At 35.5% G+C, this 25,586-nt stretch overlaps 1 protein-coding gene across 13 annotated transcripts in view; it reads right to left on the bottom strand.

Moving 5' to 3' along the window:
* The window catches only part of LOC105336481 (voltage-dependent T-type calcium channel subunit alpha-1G), a 61,373-nt gene that overhangs the window by 20,355 nt on the left and 15,432 nt on the right, over positions 1-25,586 (bottom strand). For 7 of the 13 annotated variants that reach the window (XM_066066426.1, XM_066066427.1, XM_066066428.1 and 4 more), the window contains 11 exons: positions 18,881-19,128; positions 13,651-13,677; positions 11,465-11,562; positions 10,625-10,796; positions 9,047-9,344; positions 6,474-6,566; positions 4,201-5,065; positions 2,667-2,831; positions 1,677-1,816; positions 1,285-1,436; positions 921-1,109 (listed from right to left, as the gene is read on the bottom strand). In XM_066066426.1, coding sequence (XP_065922498.1) covers positions 921-1,109; positions 1,285-1,436; positions 1,677-1,816; positions 2,667-2,831; positions 4,201-5,065; positions 6,474-6,566; positions 9,047-9,344; positions 10,625-10,796; positions 11,465-11,562; positions 13,651-13,677; positions 18,881-19,128 — 2,447 coding nt within the window. The remainder of the gene's footprint in view (positions 1-920; positions 1,110-1,284; positions 1,437-1,676; positions 1,817-2,666; positions 2,832-4,200; positions 5,066-6,473; positions 6,567-9,046; positions 9,345-10,624; positions 10,797-11,464; positions 11,563-13,650; positions 13,678-18,880; positions 19,129-25,586) is intronic. The other 6 variants (XM_066066438.1, XM_066066431.1, XM_066066439.1 and 3 more) reach the window with 4 other exon arrangements.

Here is a 25,586-nt window from a genome sequence, read left to right as displayed (position 1 = left end):
TCATGGATCAACTAAACAACGAAATCCACGAAAATTGGTATTCAACAAATATTGATGAAACCACAGTACTTGAACAATGTATTATTTTCCCTCGGACTGAAACATCACACTTTCATTTGTTTAAACCTGGCGCATGACTGCTGGATATATCTCTATGTCTGTCTGGCGAGACTCAATATTCGGCAATATGGCCGACACTTCACCTACTCATCTCAACATTTCATGATATTTAATACAGAAACCATATTAATTCAAAAAGTTCTTAAAATATTTGGAGTAGTTGTCCTGTGAAATTACTTTTCAATTAGAGTAGTTGCCCTTTGAAATGACTTCACATTGCTGTGTCTGGAGCGGAATGAAATGGCAGTGTCAAGATTTGCTCAAACCATAGACATATAACATTATATGTCTATGCTCAAACCTCTGTGGCGGAAAAGGAGAAAACGTTTAAAACTACTGAACAAAAATCATTGTAAGTGAACAAGGGTACAGCAAAGATTTTTAAAGAGTACGGTACCCTAATTGGAATGAGAATTTTAAACAGTTCAACTGTGTTAAATTGGACAAGATGCAAGGCCACTTTTACATGGATTTTTGAAGATTATCACTTCTTGTGAAATATATGTCTCTTTTGATAGTCCTCGGGAAAATAAATCACTTATTAGGTTTGTTACTGACTGACTATGAAAATATATTGAGTTGTTCAATCTCTTAGAAGTCTTGGCTTCGCTTGGCTGTCTAGAGATTGATCAAACTGATATATTTCCATAGTCAGTCAGTAGAAAACTTAAAAAGTAAAAATATTCTGGCAAATATGAATCATACTTTTTTCTTTTACCAAACCAAAATTGATTTTAATCATTTTGCATATGATTTGTATATTCAGATAAATCATAAAACATTTATCATTTCAAACTCACCTGAATATGAAGATAAACAAAACTAATAAGGCAAAGAAAGTGGCAACATTGTCCATTGTTCTCAGCATCACAACCAGTTGTCTGCGGAGTGCTGGCATGAAGCGCACAAGTTTAAGTATCCGTAGCAGTCGGAAAGTCCGCAGAACAGAGAGACCACTGGCGCCACCTTGCTGTGTGAACTCTATCATACTAGGAAAAATTCAAAAAATCATTTGATAATGCTATTATATGTATCTTTCTCACAGTATAATAGTGCCAAAACTCAGCAGATCAAGTCTTTGTATGTGTTATTGTTTCAGAGAGAGAGAGAGAGAGAGAGAGAGAGAGAGAGAGAGAGAGAGAGAGCTTGCTTTTTAATCATTACCTTAGTATTACAATTAAACCATCAAAGACATTGAATCCATCTTGAATGTAGCCGATGATTCCATAAGCACAAAGCTTGAAGAACATTTCCACAGCAAAGAGTATTGAGAAGACCATATTGCTGTACTCCACTGCTTCTGTCAACTCTCTTGGCTGAAACACAAATTTTACACCTTAAATCAAAATTTCACATCTCTCATTATACTACTTTCATTACAATATTTGATGACATTTATGTACCAATTCATGAACCTGAGTATTTTTTCTTATTATCATGTTAAGCTTATGTCAAAATGTAATGTCATTTACATACAAAATTATGAAACTGAGATATTTTTGTTAAATTATCATGTTAAGCTATTAAGTAAGTGACTGTGATAGTGTTTGTAGTACCTGGTTGTGGTACTCTACACTCATACTCAAGGTGTTGATCAGAATCGCTGTTAAAATTCCACGCTGGAAAAACCGGTGCTCGACCAACGTCTTCATCACTTGCTGGAAGTTCTTCTTGCAAGCTGCAAGCATGCCACAAACTATAGGAAATTACAGAGAGTGGACAACATATTATAGGATTTAACTCATCTAATTAAAGATTCGCCTCACAAGGTTATCAAAATCATGTTTAAATGACTGTCAAATATTTGGGATGGGTTGGGAGGTCTGGTCTTGACTGGGGTAGGGAAGACCTTTAGAAGTACATGTCACTTTACTTATTGCACAAAGGTTGGAATCACCCCCTATAAAAGGTCATCTACTTTGAGGGATACCTCTAGGGACTAATTACCAAAAGCATTCACATTTACTATATTCCCTTGAACCTAGAAAATAAACTTTCTTAAAATAACTTCATTAATACTTCATAGCCACTGTATAAGATTATTTTTGCAACTCTAATTACCATAAATTGGATAGATATCTACGAAGGGATGGAAATAACCCAAAGCTAGATAGGCTTTACAAATTGGAGGCGATGTGAACTCAGCCAATGGCTGACGACTCAGTATAATCAGTCACTAAGCACGGTAATTGATTTAGCGCTGGTGTAAATTTTGCCAATATTCTATTACCAGCTAATATTCCATACATATTTCATGTTACAAGCCAGTACTGATGATTAAGACAGAGACCAAATTTTTGTACAAGAATAGTGATGTTTCTGGTAAACTGTAGAAGATTCAAACTGTTTCCGAGACTTTCCCATCTAATATCACTGGTTTTTTGAAAATATTGAACAGGATCACTCAACTCTGAATAAAACTTTTGCACTAATAACTAAGTTTCGCAGCAGTATTTAATTGTTGGAGAGAACAGACTTTTATTCTATAAATTTCCACTCTAAACTGCTCTCACTTTACACAGGTGATGATTATCTCGTTGACTTACTTGTTTTTGGTCGATCATCAGAATCTTTGGACTCAGAGTCGTCCGAGTCCGGAACATCGTGGCTGACGTGAACACACCTTGGGCCGCTCCCTCGCTTCTCTATACTGTTTACCAAGTTCTGAATCTGTTTGTCATTTATGGCATCTAACAGGTCCTCTGGAATTTCTAGCAAAACAAATTAACCTTTCTATTCAATCTATGAATAAGCTCACAGATATCTTCCATGATATTTTTCAATATATATTTTCTTATGCTCTGTTTGCACAAAAGCCAATTTTACTTCGCATTGAATTAATTAGCAGTTAAATGGAGCTAATAAAATTTCATAGTGTAATCATTGCTGCTGTCATATGTCATATTTTGCTGTGATATTATTTGCCAATGCCAACGTTCAGACAAAGTTAAAATGCAAAATCATTTCATGCTTATAAAACTGATTTCATTTATTAAATACTCCAGTGTTAACATGATTCAAATTCAATGCCCAGTAAAATATATTAAAATGGCATACTACTTGTGAACAGAGCATCAATTCAGAAGAAAAATTGTAAAATGAACACAGCTAATTGTTTCTCTATATCTGAACAACAACAACAGGTTGAAGGGACTGAAGAGGGTCTTCATCAGGACTGGGGTCAAGGTCATTTATCTGTATTCAGCTCGTTCAGAGTTCTGAGGAAGAGGATGTTTGAAATGAAGAGCATGCAAGCAGAAGAAAATATAGATCTTATCGCAAGCCAACATGCAGCAACTAAAACAGTTTTGAAATGAATAAGCATTCCACACAACTAAAATTATCCAACACACATAAATTCCAATATTTTAAAGATGCATGGAAATATGTAATAGATTTATAATTCATTTTGTATTGTTATGAATAAGCTAGACCCGTGTTGTTTAACCAGTCAGCAACAATTAAACACTTGGTTCCATTCTCAAACAATGTCAAGAGACTGGTCTATTTTGATTCCCGCAATATGATTGGACAAAAGAATGGTGTGATTGGAAAAAAGATTAAAAAAATTGATAACAGACAAGCCAATTGATTATAAAATGACAAAGGACCCTGCAAGTTACATAATGTTACCATCCACCCAATGTTTACACTGGCATTCAGTTGTTCTGTTTTTGGGGCTTTGTCAATAGAGATGCTGTAATTTATCCAATCAGTTCTTATCTCACTCGCACAATCTTAGCCAGGCCTGCAGTTATACATCAATGACAAGACAATACCTACTGTTGTTTGGAACTGCCACCCCTATCTATGACTTACAGCCTGATATAATTATATTATAACCAGAGCTTGACTGTTCATATACATTTTTCGAACAAATTTTTAATTGTTGAGGAACAAGTGGCACACAAACTCAAAACAGACAGAATTTAGACATACAAATCAAGCAATACAAAAACAACACTAACAACAAAAAAGCACAACAAAGCAAACAGCAGACAACATAGTAAAACACCAAGCTTTCTATCCATGCTCTAGTATATAATAGTCAACCTGACTACGGTTACTACGGTTACTCACCAGACCTAGTGCTAGCATGGCGTATCCTAACACGACTACCACTATCCACATGGAGCAATGAATTGGCCGCTAGCTTATGACACGAGCCGTGCGAGGGGCAGCCCACCTGATGCATGGTTAGAGACTCTGGAAGAGACGGCAGGTGTCGGCGACTAGAACTATTGAAGGAAGAAGCCCTACTAATGCTTGCATGCGATGTTGGAGCAGCCAGGTGATTAGAAGAGCCACGATATTTTGGCAGTGAAGAAGAGAGGTTATCAGAAGTGCTGCTTACAGAGAGAGAGTGCAGAGAGTCAAAAGAGGTGGGGTGGAGAGAGTTAGGCACGGTCAAGAAGTTTGAGCGGCGGGGGGAAGATATAGACTCCAGGTCTGACATTTCGGGGCTTGCGCGGGGGGCTAGAGGGCTACTGTTTCTGCGTAGGTTTCTGACACTGTTGCGATGAAACTCATCTGGTTGAGCGTAGAGATTTTCATTTGCGCTGATTAGCTGGTAGTAGTAGTTGTACCTACAGGAAGGGCAGGAGGAGCGACTCTGGGGGCGTTTGTGGGAGCAGGAAGAGGAAGTACCTTTATGACGTTTGCGTCTGAGTGAAAGTTCGGGTTTGACCTTTCTGTTCTTGTGAGTTTTGCCTCTAGCATTGTAGTAAGCTTTCAGAACTTTTCGTTTTGCACGACGCCACAAGTGAGCTAAATATTTGAGGATTTCCGCGTAACATCCTCCGGGCTCAGAGTTGCTGGCCAGAGTACTGGATGACTGAAATCGTTTCCGTTCCTGCATCATTCGCTCTGTCTCCCGTTTCTTTGTCTCTGAGAATTGTGTTGCTATCACCACCAGACACAGGTTTATCATGAAGAATGACCCAATCTGTAAAATGAAAGCAAATTTAGATTACACTATTTTCATTGAATAAACTGAATATTTTTTTTTAATATCCTGAACATTTGATATCCGATTTTTCTTAGATAATATTTTAAATAAATAGCTATCTATCATGAAAATTGTTATTTTTGGGGTTTTTTTTAAATATAAAATATTGAAATAAAACTATCCGCCCCTCAATGAAATTGCAATTAATTTTTTTAAAATCGTGATTTCTAGAATATATCATTCACATTAAAAACATGATCTATAAAAAGATTGTTTGTAGACTTATAAATTTCGAAGTTTATGAACATCATATTTCTTTCACCAAGTCTTTGATTTCAAATGATCTGTTATAGCTTGCAATGTAACCATTAACAAGCATTAGTTGTCAATGTCTAAGTGGACGATCAAGTTCAGATGATAGCAAGGCTTGTCCGAGTTTTCAGTTGGAGGTGAATGCCGTGATCAGGCAAAACGTTTGACTGGTTCTCACCAGTCTCTGACTCATCATCAAAAGGACCAGGATGTACAGAGAGGCCTAACATCAACTTGTGTCAACAGTCGCTGACAAAATCTAGTTCGTCGCTTATCGCTACTACTATGCTGCATTAACAGTTTAATCAATAGAAATGCACTAATTGCAAATGTACCAAATCTAGAGGCATGGTGATAATTAATTCTAACAGAAATCAATGATATATCGTCATTTGAAGAAATCTTCTGCAAAACATTCTAATCAGGTTACATCACACCACACTGTCATTTCCAATTTTATTTATATCTTATCCTATAAATCTGATTATCGCTAGATTTATTCTAATATCATCATGTAGATAGTAATTTCAAGGCGCACCTTACATTGATCTACAATTCATTTTGAGTGTAAGTCTGCGTAGCATGTCTTCCATTAAATCTCAATGCTAGGACAAAATCATGATAAACCTCAAGGACATGATGGGGTTTTTTTTGGATGACGTAAATGGCAGCGCTTTGCGACAGCATTAAATTAGAAATTGCTGAATGAATTTGATGCGTTTCCAGGTAGCGAATGACGCAGAATTATGTATGACAACGGCTACAGTAAGATCAATCAAAATGTATCTTCATATTTCATGTTTCTCTAATAATCTGAGAACACCTTCTTGAACACCATGAAAAGAAAAATGAAACAAATATTTTTAAAAAAATTTCATTTGTTGTTGAAATGATTTCTTGTGTATTGATTTTTGTTTTAGCTGCTGTATAATTCCCTTAATGTGCAGAGTCCTTATCGCTTGGTCTAATTTATCATGAATATTACAGGCTTTCTTCTGTGCAGCTTTCACTGACATCACCATGTTTTCTCAGGCGTCAGTATCTGTATCACATATATCAGGAATTAAAGGACACAAAGTGCGGAGACACTCACCACAATTAAAGCTACGAAGTAGATCCAGTCCCAGAAGGAGTGGGCGTCCTGCACGTAATACATGATGTTGACCCAGCTCTCCAAACTGATCACCTGTAATACACACAAAAGGAAACTTTTAAGTCATTACAGATATCGATCATTTCTTCTACATAAAGAAGATTATCGCCTGTTAGATGTGAAGTTAAAGATAATTCCATTCAAAATCAGAGGGTTATGTTCTGTATCTTTGTCTCACAGGAATTTTAAATGAAGTTTTTTTAAATGAAAAGTTCTTGGAAAGACAGATTTTATGCCTTGTGCATTAGATTTTAATAGTTTTGTGGAATAGAAAAAATTGAACATACACTTCATGTAAAAAGAAGTTAATGTGAATCAGAAGACACATGAGATGCATTAATTTGTATGTTCTTTTCACATGAAACTTACATAAGGAACAATAAAATGTGCTATATATATCTCAAACATGGCAAGCAGCATGAATGTATTCACTACTTTGTTGTTTCAAGTAAACGGCTTAAAATGATTCTGTCACGAAACCGCTTTCTCATTTTCAGTCTTAGAATGAATTCAAATTTTGAGGTCAAGGACATTGCCAAGAATCGAGGTCAACAAACTTGACATCCTGTTGAGGCATCATGGGTGTTTACATACTGATCACAGATCACCCACAATTCCAAGCAGGTGGACCAATTAACAAAGACACAAGACTTCTCCTCCATCACTTGGAACTCACGGATTCCTGTTCTATGCCCGACATGACGGAGGAATGTTTCATAATACACATTTAACTATTGTTCTTCAGATCAGTGCTACAGACAGCCATCAAACTGTCAGTGTTGGTTTCTGGTAAAATCAAATCTTCCACCTCTTGTTCTCCTTCATCTTACAATCAAACGCTCATGTGATGCTTCCTATCATGTGACCATTCTGTCACAACTCATTCAAAGAATAATGAATTTTAATATAAAAAGAAAATCATGTGTAATCTAGACTAAAGAGGTAAGAATCTAACTTATGTAATACTGCGGAATCATCATTGTTTGTGGGGACTAATATTCGTGGCTTTCGTGGGTAACCCTTGCCGACGAATTTACATTCCCACAAACATATATATATATGTACAAGCCTAATTTATGCTTTATATCAATTTACAAACAACATGCTACCAACGAAATAACGTCCCCACGAACTAGGAAAATTTTAGCTACACACGAACATTGACCCACACAATAAAAATAATTTCCTGGTAATTAATCAGTTATTTTATGAATTTATTTTCTTTACATTTCCATCATTTGGCTGATTCATTATCATAAAATACCAATTTACCTAACAACCCCCCCCCCTCCCCCCGATTTTCATTGAACTAATAATGAAGCTCCATGATGACTTCATGTTTTTCATGTATGTATTAAGCATATATATATGTGCCAGTAGATCTTTTATTGTTTGAGTATTTTAAACCTTGCAACAGATACTCTTATAAAATGATCAGCATCATAATGGAAATGGAAAATGATCATTCCAAAGATGTATTAAGAGCCTAAAGATTGATAATAAAGCTGAACACTTTGTGTCGATATTTCAAAGGTCCTTGATATTGAGGTCCTCAATGTGAGCAAGTGTAACTTAGGTCCCTCTCTGCAGTGTGCTGAATGGATTTATGAATCTAGCCTATTAGCACAGTTACTGACAAATAATCAGAACAACAATTGATCAAATTCTCCTTGTGGGAAATTCTAGTCATGAGATTCCCCCTAAAGGCAATAAAATCTTGATTCACAAGTGGAATTCAGTCATGAAAATGGTGGCCTCTTGTCTGTGCTCTTTATGGAGCAGTCATTTATCAATGAAATCTCGGGAGTTACTGTCAGCTTCCACTATTAATCATGCAGTGGGATTCCCATGTAAATCATCTCTCATTCCCAGAGAATCCTTTGTCAGAATGTCTCTTTGGAGAGTTTTTGAGAGATTTCAATAGGAATTATTACGCAAGCTAAGACAGATAATGCTCAGCAGAAGAAGGCTTGCATCTGTTACAGGAAGTGCTCCCTAACAACAAACAAAATATCAGAGGCCTGAATTAATAGCAATTTTCTAAGCATTCTGTTGGTAAACAATAGTTCCAATTTCATAATGGATGCCATGTATTCACACAAGCTGACTTTTAAATGGATGATAAATCTAAGCTCTTGCTGTGTTACATGGTATCCTGTCAGGGAACCATGCAGTTCTCATGTGTAAACAATAGTTCCAAAATATTTGCAGACCAAAATTAATTTTCTTTTTTGTAATGATGAAAGATTAATAGGAATTATCACCATTGAACATTTAGTTTATAGTCGGAACAACCATTCTCTCCTTCCACAATTATTATACCCATGCAACCTTAAAAACATGTTACATCAAAATGACAAAGTTTTATAAAGTAAAATTATGCAAACAGGCAGGGATGTGAATTAAATGTCCTATAAAAAATGATTATTATTGAATCAAATTTCAAATACAATGATAAACTACTAAATGTAAAATATTTATCATCAATTTCCAACCTTTCCCTTTAACCATACCTGAAATATAGCGACCCACGCCAGTCCGATGTTGTCAAACGAGACTCCGCCCTGAAACGGGTTTTTGTCGCCTGCCGTGCAGTTTGTGTAGTACTGGTTCCAGTTGACACAAGAGTCGTTTGTCGGGGTGTTATTGCTGTAGAGCCGTGCCGAGGCATTACATTTGATGCCCTCGTATTCAAACCGCGGCAGGCCGGAACAGTACCTCATTCCCGACTCCGACTCTTTGCTACAGATGAAGTCTCCTGGAGGCATACTGCCGATCTTCTTTGGAACATAGTAAGGACTAAGATTTGCACTGAAAAAAAACAAACACCGAGTTTAACCTTCAAAGTAAAATGCAAGATAAACTATAAACATGTAAGCAAGTAATTACATGTAATATTCTTTCATTAAAATAACAAACTATTTGTAGCTTAAGATTAACACATGTAGTACATGTATTGTAGTCCGCTGTCACAGGAAATTGTAAACTTATAAGACGTTGATATTTTGCTAACCAGTGCCTTGATTAATAGAACATTTTTTCATGTCTTATTACAGGTTTATGCCTCATGGAATTTCATTTGCCGTAAGATTAAAAGGTATGATTTTACACCCTCTCCCTCTCCCATTGACTATAGATCGAAATTCTCTGGATCAAATGAACATAAAAAAGAGGATTCCATTGATTGGTGTGATGGAATGACAAACTAGAACTTCTTTGATGGTATGTTTAACTTGATACTGCGAGAGATTTCTGTAAATAGAGGAGAGCCTCCAAGTAAAATTACAACCCTGTCAGCCTAACAGACAACATGGCCTCCCTCCATCACCAGAAATATTCCTATTTTCGCAGTAAAAGTTTAAACAAATCACCATGTTTGGTCTTAATTCATTAGCGTGAGTCAAAAGAGCTGGACAGGGAATATTGACAGGAAGATCAGGCGGCTGTCAGCTTGGACGGGAATCGGTGTTCGGAGTGGAGATCAGGAGACCTCGATCATCTATCTCATGGCCAGTCACTCTGTCTAAACCCACATCTACCCTAATACAACCTTAATTTCAGGCTACAGCCTTTTCTTCTGCTCTAGACGGCATAATCAATATGTTAAGGGAATATCAGACATCGTTTTTTATAAATATAGATAACTAAATCCCCCTCCCCCCAATCATCTTGTCTACTACAAATAAATACTGACACAATCTGATATTCATTCTAGAATATTTACAATAATTGTTGATATATTTATGTGTCCAATACAGTTTTCGTGTGTGACATTTGGTTAATGTTGAAAATATAAGGCCTTATAAGTGATAAACTTTAAAGGTATGAAATTTCATAAATATTTTAGGAAGGCCATAAGTTTCGATATTTAATCTTCGCAAGAGAAATGTAAAACACAGCCAAATGCATGTACCGGTATGTAATGCAACAGATGAGTACTCAGCAATGGTTTGAATCATATTTCATTGGTTGGATGTTAAAAGAAAAGATATGCAATTACACATACAAATGAAACTTTTTCTCTATTGATTTACTTTTTCATACATACAATGGGAAGTTTATTAACTTAGTACAGGAAGGCTGATACTTACTAAGAGTATGAGATATTTTCATTGATGCTAAGGAAGCACCTGTTCCGTAGAACTCCCGCCCACAGCTGAACTCCAATTATTCCAAAAATAAAGAAAACAAAGAAGCACAACAGAAGGACGTTCCATAACATTGGTAGTGTATCCAGCAGCAGCATCACCAGGATCCGCATACCTGTCCGAAAAAAGCAGGTCAGCATCGCACACGTCAAAAACTGTAGATTCCTTATTTAACGCAAGTATTTAATTCCACAATTCAACCAGTTTGCATCAAACAATGATAATATAAAATCATGAACACCGAATTGTTAGCATAGTTTCATTTACTTTACATATGTCAGAAAAATAAAAGCGAGTTTTTAATTTCCTCGAGATGATTTTAACCAGATATTAATTACTCGCGTTTAATTAGGAATCTACAGTAAACGACATCATTAACATAGTGTGTAATATAAGCTTACTATGAATTAAAATACTTTATATGGAATTATCATGTTATTAAACAAAACTGTTTATTCAACAAAATTCTGATAACTTAAAGTTTACTCTGCTGATACTTTCAGGCCTTTGATTTTTCAATTTCAATATTTACATTGATTCTGCATTGACATGAAAAATGATTTTTATCTTTTTTGAAATGACACTTCATTAGTTACATCAAAAATATTGACAATCAAAGTCCTGCTAGCATTGACACAAATATAAATTATCAAGTAACTTAAATAATTCATAACTCTCATTCTGATGAAACCATCGAACATCCGTTTGTTTATAAAAACTAATTTTACAATAGAATAAGCCTAACAAATTTGTATCACTCATAACTGTCCTTTACTGTCTTACTTGGAATTCTATTTATAGCACGCAACGGCCGCAAGACTCGAATGGTTCTTATTGCTGAAAGACTGAGGTTTTCACTGTCCACTCCATACTCGATGGCTCTGGAAATCAAACAGGACTCAGAATTTACAAACTTCAGTCAGAAGTTTAGCAAAATAATGGTGAGCATGCTCAAAACTTTGAAAATTAACACATAACGTGAACTGTTTCTTTTTCAGTAAATAAAAAATAGCAGGCAGTTAAAGAAAGAATGTGAAAGAATTAAAACATGAAGTTCACAGTTTAACATTGAAAATATAGGCAATGACTAAAGCTTTATTGGAGTTTAAAGAAAGGAGATAATGGGGAAAATAAAACCTTCACCACAAAACAGTAAAGATGAAAGATTACAGCAGATTACAAATTTATTACAAAACAAAATATGAGACAATCCATGTCCAAAAAACCAACAGTAGAAACTGTAACTATAAAGCTATGAGAGAGAGAGAGAGAGAGAGAGAGAGAGAGAGAGAGAGAGAGAGCTAGGTTTTATTCTAATTAAAGTGATATCTAAACAAAGAACAATGGTGTCTTGGTGTTCTCACTCATTTACTATCTAACTGAGCTAATCGGGTTCTACTAAATCTGAATGCAGTGCACATGTATCACATCAAATCGATTTTGTATAAACCTCTTTGGCTCAGGGACATTTTAAAATGAAAGCAATATATGCTACAATGCTATCAGGATAAACATTTGGTAACTAAAATCTAAACAATTGTTTTCAACAAAAGCCTGCTTTAACTTTAACCGATCGCTTGGCTTATTCTAGTTTTCTTTAGATTCATGAAATTTGAGAATTCTCTGAGAGGTTTCCTATCTAAACAGAACCAAATTCTTCTTTACAGAGTTCATACCTACAGGAATTTCCACTTTATTTGACTACATTTCTGTAAGAAAAGGTCAATTACAATCAATTAGCAATTGCTTTCCCTCCAGGTTCTGACAATGGTGTGTCATGGCTGGGAGACGGTGCATTTATATCTTTTCTCAGAGAAGAAACGCCCGACAGACCTCCATAACTAAGTTACTACAGACCAGTTTTTGATTATAACATTACATCTCCCTGGAGAGCAATACAACTCTCACCAAAGCAATGATGAAGAATATTGAATTATCACCAACTTTTTACACAGTATAATAAACCAACCTTGTGACTATGGGATATTAACTTTTGGTCAATTTATTCAATCTTTTTTCTTAATAGTTCTAACTTTAAGATTCAGTTTTCAGGTTTTAAAAATGTTTCTATTAATTTTAGTTTTATGTACTTATGTCTTAATATTGAGGCTTTTAAGTTCAAAACCAAAAAAAAATGACTGAGAATTGCATTTACTATCTGAATTTGTGAAGTCCCTGCTGTCTTTGATATAAGGACTATGGTAGAAGGCAGGGAGTCCAAAGATATTGACAGTAATGGAGAAGACAAGTAGCCAATCACAGGTCTCTCAGTCTGTCTGTGAGTTTGACGGAGAGAGACAGCTAGACTCCACCTGACGCTGTCAAATTGAATTAATTCTATGAAACCAGATCCATAAGTCCTAATAAATAAGCTTATCAGTGCTGCTTAATGGTAGACCTGTGCACAATGCACACAGCACAGGTATTATAACACAGGGACATCCAGGAGACGGTTAGCCATTTGGAGTAAGCCTCTCTGGATCACTCCATGTCTGACCTGGATACTATGTAAAAGGGACACCACTAACAAAGTTGACAACAACTGAATCCAAAGAAGGAGAAGGCATCTAGCACACACAACAAACTACATGGAAATGTGGACAATATGGTGCCAGTAAAAGTCAACCCATGCACAATTCATGCAAAACACAGACTCGAACCAGCATATCTTTCATGGATTGCAAATCAAATGTTGTTTTCTATTTTACCTGATTGAAGATTTTACAAAGGTTTCAATTGTCACTTGTACATTAATACATGTATCACAATAATTAATATTGCAACCATATTAAAGATATTGTGCAATCATGCATGATAACAGGTGCATGCTGGTCATGCATCAGGTGATATTAGTAATCACAAATACCCAATAATCACATCAATACACATGCTTGTTTCCATGGTAACCAGAGGAGGAGAGATAAATGGTGTGCGACAATCAAGCAGAAAGAAAAGTGAAAATTTCTTACTTGTGAACAAGCACATAATCTGCAACGCTATTCATCGCATGAAAAACCAAAAAGTTCAAGTTAGCACGGATAATCAGTGAATTAGCAAGATCATTTTGTCTTCAGTGTAAGATTCTTGATCGAGAGAGACAATTAGTGAAGCTAGGATTAAATGTTCTGCTCACTTATATATCTACTTCCTCCAGACTGAAATGTACTGACTAATGATAGAATAGAACAGCTAATGCTCTGGATATAGGTATACATTGATTTATCTACTTACAAATCATATTGAGACAAGTATCATAAATAAATATATTCATCTGAACTCATAACATTGGAAACTGCTACATACTACACAGTAGGTCGCTTGGTAATGTATACACAATACGTAGATTATAACAACAACTTTCATCCCACTAAATAACTGATTTACATGAAAAGAAAATGACATTTTTGTTTAAAATTAATTTTTCTAACCATTTCAAGCATCAATTCTCTTCAGTTTAGAGTTAATAAAGGGGAAAGGTTGGTAAAAATGTTGGACAGGAGGAACAAACAAAAGCTATTGTTGAATCTTCCTAATGGTCTATTATAATAGCATGGACTACCTTGTTTCTCAATAAACTATGAATAACTTTGAATAATTTTTCTGGTACAGTGAGAGAGGAAAAATTATGGTACAAAGAGGCCTTCTTCATTTTTATTTGATACATGGAAAATGTAAATGACAGCATCAGGTTTCCATGGTGACATGACAACAATGATTTTATAAAACCAATTAGTTTTTCAATTTGCTTTCTTTTTACAAATATTTTTCAAGTACAATATTAAAGACAAATTGAGCATATTAGCGCTGTTATGTAATGCCTGGGAGTAAAGAAGTTAATCTTGCTATAAGGCCACGAGCTAGAAAGCCATGCTTGGTATACATATTACAATCTGTATGCACTTGCAATGCAGTCTTTAATACATTTCCATCTTCATTATCATTATCTCATCAAGAAGTATTAGTCACAAGACTTCATAGTAATAATTTGTTTGAAAGCAGAATTTAAGATTTTGAGTTTGTGAAGAAAATTCTGTGAATGCTTGTGGATGCATTTCATTTGTCTAAGAATCCACAGGTGAGGCATTCGTGAAAGACTGGACCAGCTTCTTGCACATTGCTGGCTAGTGTCTTATACAGCGCTGGATGTGTACACAAACTTTGTTCCACACAGGCTACATGTATAGCTCCATGTACAACACAAGTTGTGTACATGAACCAGTTCTCTACAAGCATTGTCTCCATTCTTCTCATGTACAATATTGGCTCCATTGATTTAACTTTGTTCCAGTCAAGAGACCAGGCCCCAGGATCATGAAGCAAACTTCAACTTAAGTAAAAAATTGTAAACTGTCTTAATGTCTCTTGAATGAAAACACTGACAAAATTGAAATACTATTAAAAGTGTCTTGATTTAACATTGTTAATTACAAATTTCAATCATCATTTTATGATAAACCATTATTTATGAATGATTGAAATTTTGACTTAAGTCTGAAAATGCTTCATGATCCTTAGGCCAGCTTCTGAAAGAACAGTTTTGTACAGAGAACCAACTATGTGCAAGGAACCAGTTCACCTCATATTGTACAAACATTGAATTTGTGCAGATTTTGTGAAGTTCCTAATGATGTTTCCTGTAAAATTGAACAAGTTGAATGATAATGATTTATTTAAAGACAGAGGAAAAATGCAAAACAGTAGGTTGGATGGCAATTATGCCTCTAAGGATGTGTCTAGGATCTGATAGGATGTGTCTAGGATATGTCTAAGGTTGGGATGAATAGGAAGCTACTTGTCTCTATCACCAGTGCAGGTTACTCGCCACCAGTTCGTGCAAGTAATGAAACTATTCCAACAGAGGTAGACAACTAATATATACACGTATTATTTGCAGGAAGGTTGAACAGGAGGTAACAGCTGAAAAACAGAGCAAGGTGAATGACGTTGGATCAAGTGTTTGGGAGTGGACTAAGTACAGTGGAGGGTACAATTCCTGGTGATAAGTCACAACTATCAGCTAATCAGTTATAGATAATTAACTAATTTTAAATTATTGATCATGATATTGAGGATAATTCTCTGTTTTATTATTAGAATTTAAGAGCTGTAAATATATTTAAGTTTTTAATCAACAATAATCTAACACCCTCATTCGTAATCTTATTGAAGTACTGACAGTTAGTGCTAATGGTAGTGGACTAGCGAAAATCCTTTACAACCCGGGACTAAAAAAATATATTTGGAAGAATAAAAGGATAAAGCTCAGACATTCTGGATATTACAGTAGTTGCTGGGTTAAATCTGATCCAGATGTAAAACGGGAGTTTTTATAGTAATATGACCAGTTCTAAGCATCCTATCCCTAAAAAATCGACTTTGAATTTGGTAGATACTTCATTTTCTTCATGCATAATGTATAATGCGATGATGAACTAGCTTTTGCTTTGTCATAAAGAGTTTGGCACGAGACATTAGACACACGTCTGGGGTACTGTTTCAAAGTCTGCCTAGATTGTCTCAACCCAAAGGTGTCATTTTGGTTCAAACTTCAACTGTATTTAGAACGTGTTTGGAATTCTACAGTTGTTACACGGAGCTATTCAGCGAAAGATGCATGACTTGGCAATCCAGGAAATTCTTTGATGTTTAATTTAAGCCAGGAGTAGAAAACAAGTGCAAACAAATGCATGTGACTTTGTGTCTGAGATGGGCCTGGGATGGGGGAGCAATGTTATGTAACTGTGACCACAGAACATGGATCAGGCTGAGGCACTCAACAGCTGATAACAGAGGGAAAAGCTACGACACTAACAACTGACAGGCACACAGACATACCACCGCATACACCCCACAGAGGGGCACTTGCACCTTGTGACCCCCCATAATGTACAATTATGTTACTAACACAGCGCACTTAATGGATCTTCATGCAATGGAGTAGGAGTTGGGTTGGGTCTGCCACTGAAGCAAGATTGCCATTACTAGAAATACACAATAACATCCATTATATCAAATCTAGGAGATGACTGGCCACCTAGAATTGCAGAGTTATTTAGCTGCCGTAGAAATGGAAAGGTTTGTAAAGGTCAATGTAGGTATAAGCCACATTGGATTTTTAAAAGTACAAGCTCTTTGATTAATCTGAGTGAAACACCCCCCTCTAAGAGTGATTATTAAGTTTGAACCTTCTTTCAGGAAAATGTGGGGGCTGGGGATTTAATTACCAAGGTATCAGTCTCCTAGCAGTTAAAATCAATTAGAATAATCTCGGCATCAATAGAAACAAGCTATTATCATCTCAGAGAAATCCCTTCGTTATCTTCAAAGAACAGACCAGAAAACAATATTCTAGGCAAAAAAGTGGGGTGACAAAAATATAAGGGGATTAACTCTTCATCAAGGATCAAAGCCTAAAAACATAACCCTGACTTAAACCAATTTCTTTCTTTTTGTTAATGAATTATATTTTGTTTGACGGGTTTCTTTAAAATCTGTTTGCAAAATTATTTCTAAACAGAAATGCAGAACAAATAATAGGTATCAGTTCTTGTCTGTCTGCTGCTATACTGAACTACTCAAACTTATATTCTGTATATTTTTGTCCATAAAAAATAGACAGATGCTTATTAAGAAGCCTAGCTAGTACATATAACTTACAAATTAGACACTTATATACATGTATATAATATTTGAACCCTTATGATAGAGAATTTATGTACATATGTATTCAGTTTGTTGACCTTAATGATCCTGAACAATTTTGACAGATTCTCTAGCCTGTGTTTTTAGCTTATTTAAGTTGCACTTGCACTAGCAAATATTGACCCTAGCGATGGTCAAGGCGGTTGCTAACCCTCAATATACTAGAATAGTCACCTGCCTGCTCAGATCAATATGGGTCTCGTTACCACAGTAACTTATCTATCTGGCATCAAAATCAAAAGCAGATTTACAAAATATTTGGATTAAAGTAACAGTTTACCCTAACATTTGTACAAGGTCTTTCAAATTTTATCAAAACATTTTATTTTCTAGTATTTGGAAATAATGTGGCTTAATTGACGCACATAATTTGACATGCAACTACCTGGTAGTGACTTCTACCCTGCTTTTTTCAATGAATCTTATGTAAACTTTTGAGAGTTCTGTGTATGCTTGCACTCAAACATTGGGCTTGTTCTTAGCAGTGGAGAAGTTAACAGTACATTATTTTTATGGAAGCCTCTGGATATCTCACTAGTTCAAAAGCTGGAGAATGCAGGTTGGATGTCTTCACAGATAAAAATCTGACTGATTAATGTCTGAGTGAACCTAATAAAGCTGTTAGCAGTTCATTCCAGGACTCCTAGTGATTTTATAAACATCCAGAAATTCAAAGCCAACTTAATTGTGGCTTTCCCATCTTCCTTTATCTGACCTTGAATAAGGACAGGATTTATCCTCACTTTACCTCACCGTTTACAGATCCATGGTCAATGGTGCAACTGGACCAAGTTACAATTATTTATATTCACTTTTTTCTATGCAAATATACCTATAACTCAAATTCTAAAGACTAGAAAACCACTAATCTACATGCAAATTCTATTTAGTTTTAAATTCAAACTGGATCAATTCATTGCTTCCAAAAATTTGAGATACTGCATAAATGAAGTAGATTTTCTGATTTTTGTGCAGAATAAATTTTTTACTAATTTATACCTATCAAATTTTTATACCTTCATCCCCCTTTAAACACACACTTAAAAGTTAGCAAAATATAATGTGTATAATTCTATGATGAAAAAGAAAAACGGAAAATGGTAAAACAAAATGATAAAGTAATAAATATCTGCGAATAAATGTGATGTTCCAAAATAGACTGGTTAAGCCCTTTGCATCAATATCCATTTGCATATATATCTAACAAACATAGCTTTTGACATAGTGAATATAACCTTCTGGTAAAATAAATGCCCCCAAAGTAATCAGCCACTATACATACAAATAAATGGGGATGTACAAGGCTGAATAAAAAGATTTCAAGGGACTTAACTCTTTCACTCAGCAATTAACCATAGAATTGTTTTCTTTTTTTTCACTACATATTAAACAACTTAAAAAAAGAAGATAATGAAACGGAAAATGTTAACAATCAAAAGCAGAGGGCTAGAAACAATAGCAGAAACAAACCGAACAAACTGCCAAAGACAGACTTACCCGGCTATCACAATAAAGCAATCTAATCGGTTCCAGGAATCGTCTAGATAGGTGTATTTCCCATACAGTCCCATGGCAATGATTTTGATAATCATTTCCGCCGCGAAGAAAGCGAAGATGAAGTGGTCGAATTTCTCGAGGATCTTGCAGCGGGTGGTGGTGCACTCCAGGTCACTGCAGGGCTGGTACATCCCCAGGGTGATGCAGTTCAGGAGGATGACCGCCATACTTATCCTCTCAAACCACGTACACAGGGGTTAAGGAAAAATCACACCAAGAGTAGGACATTCAATAGTGCCATTGAACAGTGTACATATATATAACATCATATAACAAGTAACATATTGTCCTAATTCTATCAATTATGATGTAAATTTTATACACTAAAAATAATGAGTTTTAAATCTGAAACAAATTAAAAAATTATTTGATTATGTCAAATTATATCATCTCACAATAGTATTGCAATATTTCATATTCAGTCTAATAGAACTAAGAAGAGCATCAATTTGCTTCAACTTTGCTACATTGTATAATATTCTTTTGCTAGAAGTTTGAAATATCCCGTACATACAGCATGTTATGTACAGATTAAAAAGACGACCTATATCTAGAAGTCCTTTGAACCTACATTCTCTATGAAAGGTGGGCTATTTCTGTTTGGATTCTGAGGGATACTGTTTACATCCAATAAGTGAAATATAATCTACAGGAAATACGATACAGAAACATTTTGTGTGGCGGTATTGTACATGCACTGTGTTACCCATACAACTGGGGGCACCTTGTCTGTATCCACCTGTGTTGTTTCAATAATTACAGTAACCACAGCATAGAGATCAATCTATAATGTTTATCTAAACATTCTATTCTCCATTAATTCACTTTAACTTTACCAATTCATGTTTTTGTATATTCCTCACAATATTTTTTTTCTAAAAGTTTCACCTACTCATCATGTAGCATGATAACTGGGTTATTGTAAATAGGCTACAGACAATCCTCAAACCCCTGAGATACTCATACAGAAGAAAATCTATTAATCCTACAGCACTTGACCAAATTTCAGAAAATGTGTTCCCATTAATTGTGATCTCCCTCCGATCAACAGCAAGTTCAAAAAAGTCTCAGGAACATGGTTTAAAATAAGCTAATTATCTTTTTAAAAAACCACCTCTTGTCAAATTGAAGTCATCATTTAACAATGGTTATTTTAATAGTTTCACCTACAAATTGCATTCACAAATGTTCAACGTTTTTAGCTCTTTAAAATTCTTCTGAAAAAGAAGATTATATATTTTAGATATTTTTTATGTTTCAAACTCGGACACGTACAACATGTTTTATTCTTGGTGTGGTGAAATGGGGTAAAAAAAAGGGGGGGCTCCAAGGGAGACAAATCAAGAGGGGATGGAAACTACTTTACAATAAATCGCCTAGTATTATATCTAATGGCAAACTGCTGGTTTTAAGCATTGAATAGACTGTGTAGTAATTTGTTTTGCCATGTCAGATTGACTCAAAGCACAAAATCATCAAAATTACTCTGACTTAAAATAATTAGTTCAAATGCGATCAATCGCGTGTCTGAATGGGATTTTAGCAGAGACTGACTGAATTTATGATTCAGCCCAATACTTAGCAATCAATTAACACAGCCTGTTGTTAATGTTAATGAAAAGTGCAAAAACATCCTCTTTGAACTCACAGCCAATGATCAATAGTTGGCCATGGCTTCCCTGAACAGGTTTTTGCATGATGAACCAAGCCGAAACATAGATGATCATCATTCTACCTGATCCTTCAAACAAAGACATCACTTCAAGTGCATTTATTAATGATCTGATCAGGGTTACTTCTGCAAACCAGCAGAACAAGATCACTTGAATGTTTGGTAACACCACGATTCCTTCAGCTGTGACGAAGCACCACTGGAGCTTTGATCTTATTTCCACATCATGTAGCTAATCTGAGGTTATCGAAGCTGCATCTTGCATCGTCTTCATTAACATGGTCGATGTACCAAACTAAATTAGTTCAATCAAATAAAATTTAAAAGAAGACAAATCATCCATTAAATTGTGAGTACAATTTCCAAGCGGTAAATACCAAACATTCTGTATTTTGAAGATACGAGCTTTATTCAGAATTCTCGGAATATTCTCCACCCAGGTCAGACTCCTGTTACTTTTTGGGGCAATTTTCTGGGTACACTTCTGTCAAACCCGGTTCAATACATTACGTTTATATTAAGGATTAAACATAATAACAGCAGGACACAGTGCCTTTATCAGACATCATTACAATGATATCAATACAAGCTGACAAAGAGTTCGAACTCGTTTCACACATTTATGTATTTGTAGTCTAAATGCCACCATTTCAGGCCTATTTGCATTTAAATTTGAAAATTTAGTGCCTATATTTCTTGAAATTTTTGTCTGGCTTCCATCAGATTAACACTTGAAACATTAAAAAATATCTTCTGGCAAAGGGCCTTGTGTTGCTGTTGGGTTGCTGTTGTGTTGGAGAAGGAAAGCAGGGTGTACTATGGAAATGCTACACCACAAAAGTGTGCCGTGTCAGGTACAGACTTAAAGAACTTGGAAGAGAAGCTGCAGATTGCTAAATCCTGGAGCCATAAAACCGAGCCTGCTAGTAGAACACCTTCACTCTCAGTGCTGTCTCCCCGAGCCGAATGCTTACAAATACTGGCTCTCTGGCAGAATCCTGACAAAGGCTGGCTCCTCGAGCAGAATCCTGACAAACGCTGGCTCTCTGGGCAGAATCCTGACAAACGCTGGCTCTCTGGGCAGAATCCTGACAAACACTGGCTCTCTGGGCAGAATCCTGACAAACACTGTCTCCCCGAGATGGCTCTCTGGGTAGAATATGCTCTTGAGTCAGAATTTAGGTGCAGGCTCATTCTCCAAGCAGAATCCTGGCTCTCAAAGTCAAAAACTTGTCAGACCTTGTTGTCTAAGAAATCCATCCGTTTATCTAATCCAAGCAATCCATGGGTGTCTTAAATTCATTAATGTCCATTTTTTGTTAGAGTGCCCTTCCTATATATAACTAGATAGTGGGAAAATCAAAAGCAATTCCTCTTATGAAAAAAAATTGATTCCTCAAAATACCCGGTACACACCATATGTTTGCTTGTTGCTTACAAAATTTTTGTGCTACTATTTTTTTACTCGCAATTCACAATTATTAAGGTTTCCAAAGTTAAATATGAAAATTGAACATGTGTTTAGTTGTTTGATATTCTCCTCTATGGGTTTAATATCAACTATCCACATTTCAATTGAATTTGCAAGCTGGCATTGATGGCTTATCTGAACAGTGAAATGTGTGATCTATATTATACCTATTTTCATCATCCTTTATAAATAAGCAGTGCATTAATTTAGGGGTTCGAAAGGGGATAGTGGAAGTCATAATATAAAATATCTCTTCAAAGTTAAAAAGTGATGACATATCAGCTGTAGATCTTGAGGAGTTTGTAACAGTTGTATCAATGCAGGTGTGTTATTGCAGCCCATGACTCAATGCCGGGAAATGCTCCGAGTAATTTGTGAACATTGTGAACAATTTGACAAGATGTGGTACTTCAAGATATCATAGGTTTGTCTGGAGATTCATACGTTTTGGAGAGGATGTGGGAAAAATTCTGATCACAATCTGTCATACATAAAAGAGCTGCGTATACCACAAATTTGTAACAATGAACATCAAGATAATCATTTTATCATCCCAAAAATTTATCCAAGTAACTCGGCTTCAAAAGTGAAAACACAACAAACATTAAGGAAGAATATGTGAGCACAATTTTAACCATAAGTTTATAAAGGACTACAGAAGGCATTTATCAAACCGCCACAGACACCTGCCTGACCCCCTCCCCCTTCCCCTCATCAATACATACAGGTGAGTTTCGTCTGTCCTATATATGTCAAACTCAAAACGAATGCCAGGATGCAACAAATCAAACTGAAATAACACTATCTTTGCCAACAAAACAAAAAACTTCTCCCCTACACTTAGCTGCAGGTCACTGCTTTTTAGTCCAAGTTCAGGTTTTAAAATTGTGTGTTAATATGTGCAAGAACCATCTGTATAATTCTATATATTCCAAGTGATAACCAAGAAATAATTTTTTCATATGTATAATGCATCAATTATTTTTATATCCCTGTATCATCCATGTGCAGAGTAGAAAGTTAAGGCATTGAATTTTTGTTCATGGGTGTAACAGTTTTTAAAGACCTGCTTTAAATCAACAAAAATCAAACAATACAATACACTTCCTGAAATCTAAACTCATATTAGCAAGCAAGTACATCATATGAAAAATCATCGATCATGCATAGTCTTCATTAATATTTGAATGTAGAAATATCTAAATAAGAACATAAAACCACCAAAAACATTAAATGTCACTTAGATACAAAATGACATAACTGTCACATTGTTTAAATATTTAAGGTCTAAAAGGAGGAAATTTCATATGGTGCAGTCAATAGGAGAAAATGTGAATGGAAAAAACCAAGGGGAATAACTGTATGGCATGTGAAAACAAGAGTGGATTCTCAAGTCATAACATGAACAAAAATAGCTGAATATCTGTGAAAGCATCGCAAAAATAAAATGTCTGGAAATCCCGCGACAGATGGTAAGAAAGAGGATAGTATACAAGAATCCTCATGAGCATTTCATGGCAGGTTCATAGAAATTTGACATGTGCATGGAATTTAACATGGAAGCTTTTATCAAGTTATTATAAATTCTTGAAGGTTAAAAAAGTAATAATTCTGTGGATTTTTGATAGCTTCAAGTATTATGTTTGTTTTTACAATCATCCTTATATTCCAGTACAAGGGCACCGACCCTGCCAAGTTAATGATTATGTTTTATAGATCAACTCTTTAATCTGTAGTTTTCATATTACTTATAGTATGAGAATACCGGAGGAGCTCCAAATGACCCTGTGATCCTTGATTTGTGCTGACCCAGTGGATATAGACCTCCCCGTTCATTCCTGTAAAACCCTCTGACTGTTTAATGATGGGAGCAAAGTATTCCAGGAATCCCTATGACCTTCACATCCAAAAAGAAAAAGTGAGCAGAACTTTGAGCAAGCAGAATTATTACAGGAACTGTCTCCTGGTGCCCAGCAGCCATTCATCAATAGCTGTATTTTTATGAATGCAGGTTCTTTTGTTTGATGGCTCCGAATTCTTGTTAGCCAGGAGAAGCAGCTACAGAAGACTTTCTTCTACGATGTTAACATTACAGAGGAACAATTCTTCCAATTGCCCTCGAGTGTTTGGTGAGGATAGTAGGGCTTTCTGTTGAATTCCATTGTCTGAGTGATGTGTTGCTTCTTCAAACATTAACCTTCACACAGGAACCGCCCAGTGATTAGAACAAAAGCAATTCACACAACAAAACCACCACTAAAGCACTGCATCTCAAAATGGTGTTAAAATCTCAAAAACTTTGAAAATCTGGGATAACCTCTTAGATGAGTACACACTGCAGTGATCTTGGTGTTTCTAAATACATGTACTGCTTTTTCCTTGCCAAAGAGATAGCAATAAAAAGAAAAGTTTATAAAAACACACACCACTTATACATCAAAAAATGTTTAATAAAAGATAGCTTATAAATTCTTGAGGTAATTCATAATGTAAAAATAAAAATATTTCTAAGATTAAGTTTATAAAATGGAACCACTATATGATGTTGTAAAATGCGCAGAAGTTCTTTGGAGACTAAGGTCTCCAATAACAACATGTCATTAATTTTACACGAGATGTATCGATTTTTGAAGCTGACACTGAGATACATGGAATCAGAACTTAGTGGGTGTAACACAGAAAGCACATGGTCTCTCAGCCCAAGTTCTCTGAGTTTGCATTTTAAAAACAGACCTTAAACTGTCTTAAAAACCGGTAAATAGGCTTTTGCTAGACTATCAATAAATGATAAGGGTATGGTAGACTTTCAATAATTTAGGCATATGGTATACTTGGAATTAATTAGGTTCAAGTGCATCACTTCGACTGAATTAGGCTTCTGGTTGACTGAATAAATTAGGCTCATAGTAGACTTGGACTGAATTAAGCTCCTGGGTTCAGTTGTCAGGCCTTTTACCGGTACTTACAAAAACAGCGCCTCCATTAGGGTTCTATTAAACAAGACTGATGCTGGCCCACTGAACCAGCGACTGGTCTCTATTCTTAGCTTGTTAGCTTCCATGATTAATGCCCTTCAGTAAATGCCATGTCATTATGTTCTGATGAAGAAAAGCTTTCTGTATCATCATTAAAACTTTAAAAAATCACCCCATCCTCTAATTACTGCCTGCATTTTTCCTCAGAAACATTTCCAGAAAGCTGAAACAAAAGTGAATTTTAGACGATCTTAGATTGACTATAATCCAGCTGACATTTTCTCATAAAAAAAAATGAAATAATCCATTATAAATAGCAAGGCTCCTTCAAATAAAGAGAATCTGACCTTCAAAGGTGTTTGATTGACCTGTTTATGATTAGCATGACCTTCAATAAAGATAACCAAACCTTCAGAAGAGTATATGACCTTCAATAATAACACTTGACCCACAAACAGAGGCACCTGACCTCAATAGAGAACATATAACCTTTCAGAAGAGTATTATAACCTTCAATGAATGGCATAA

The sequence above is a fragment of the Magallana gigas genome, chromosome 7 (genome assembly GCF_963853765.1).
Source record: "Magallana gigas chromosome 7, xbMagGiga1.1, whole genome shotgun sequence".
NCBI lineage: Eukaryota > Metazoa > Mollusca > Bivalvia > Ostreida > Ostreidae > Magallana > Magallana gigas.
Note: the sequence above shows the minus strand (reverse complement) of the source record. Positions and strands in the feature narration are given on the sequence as shown.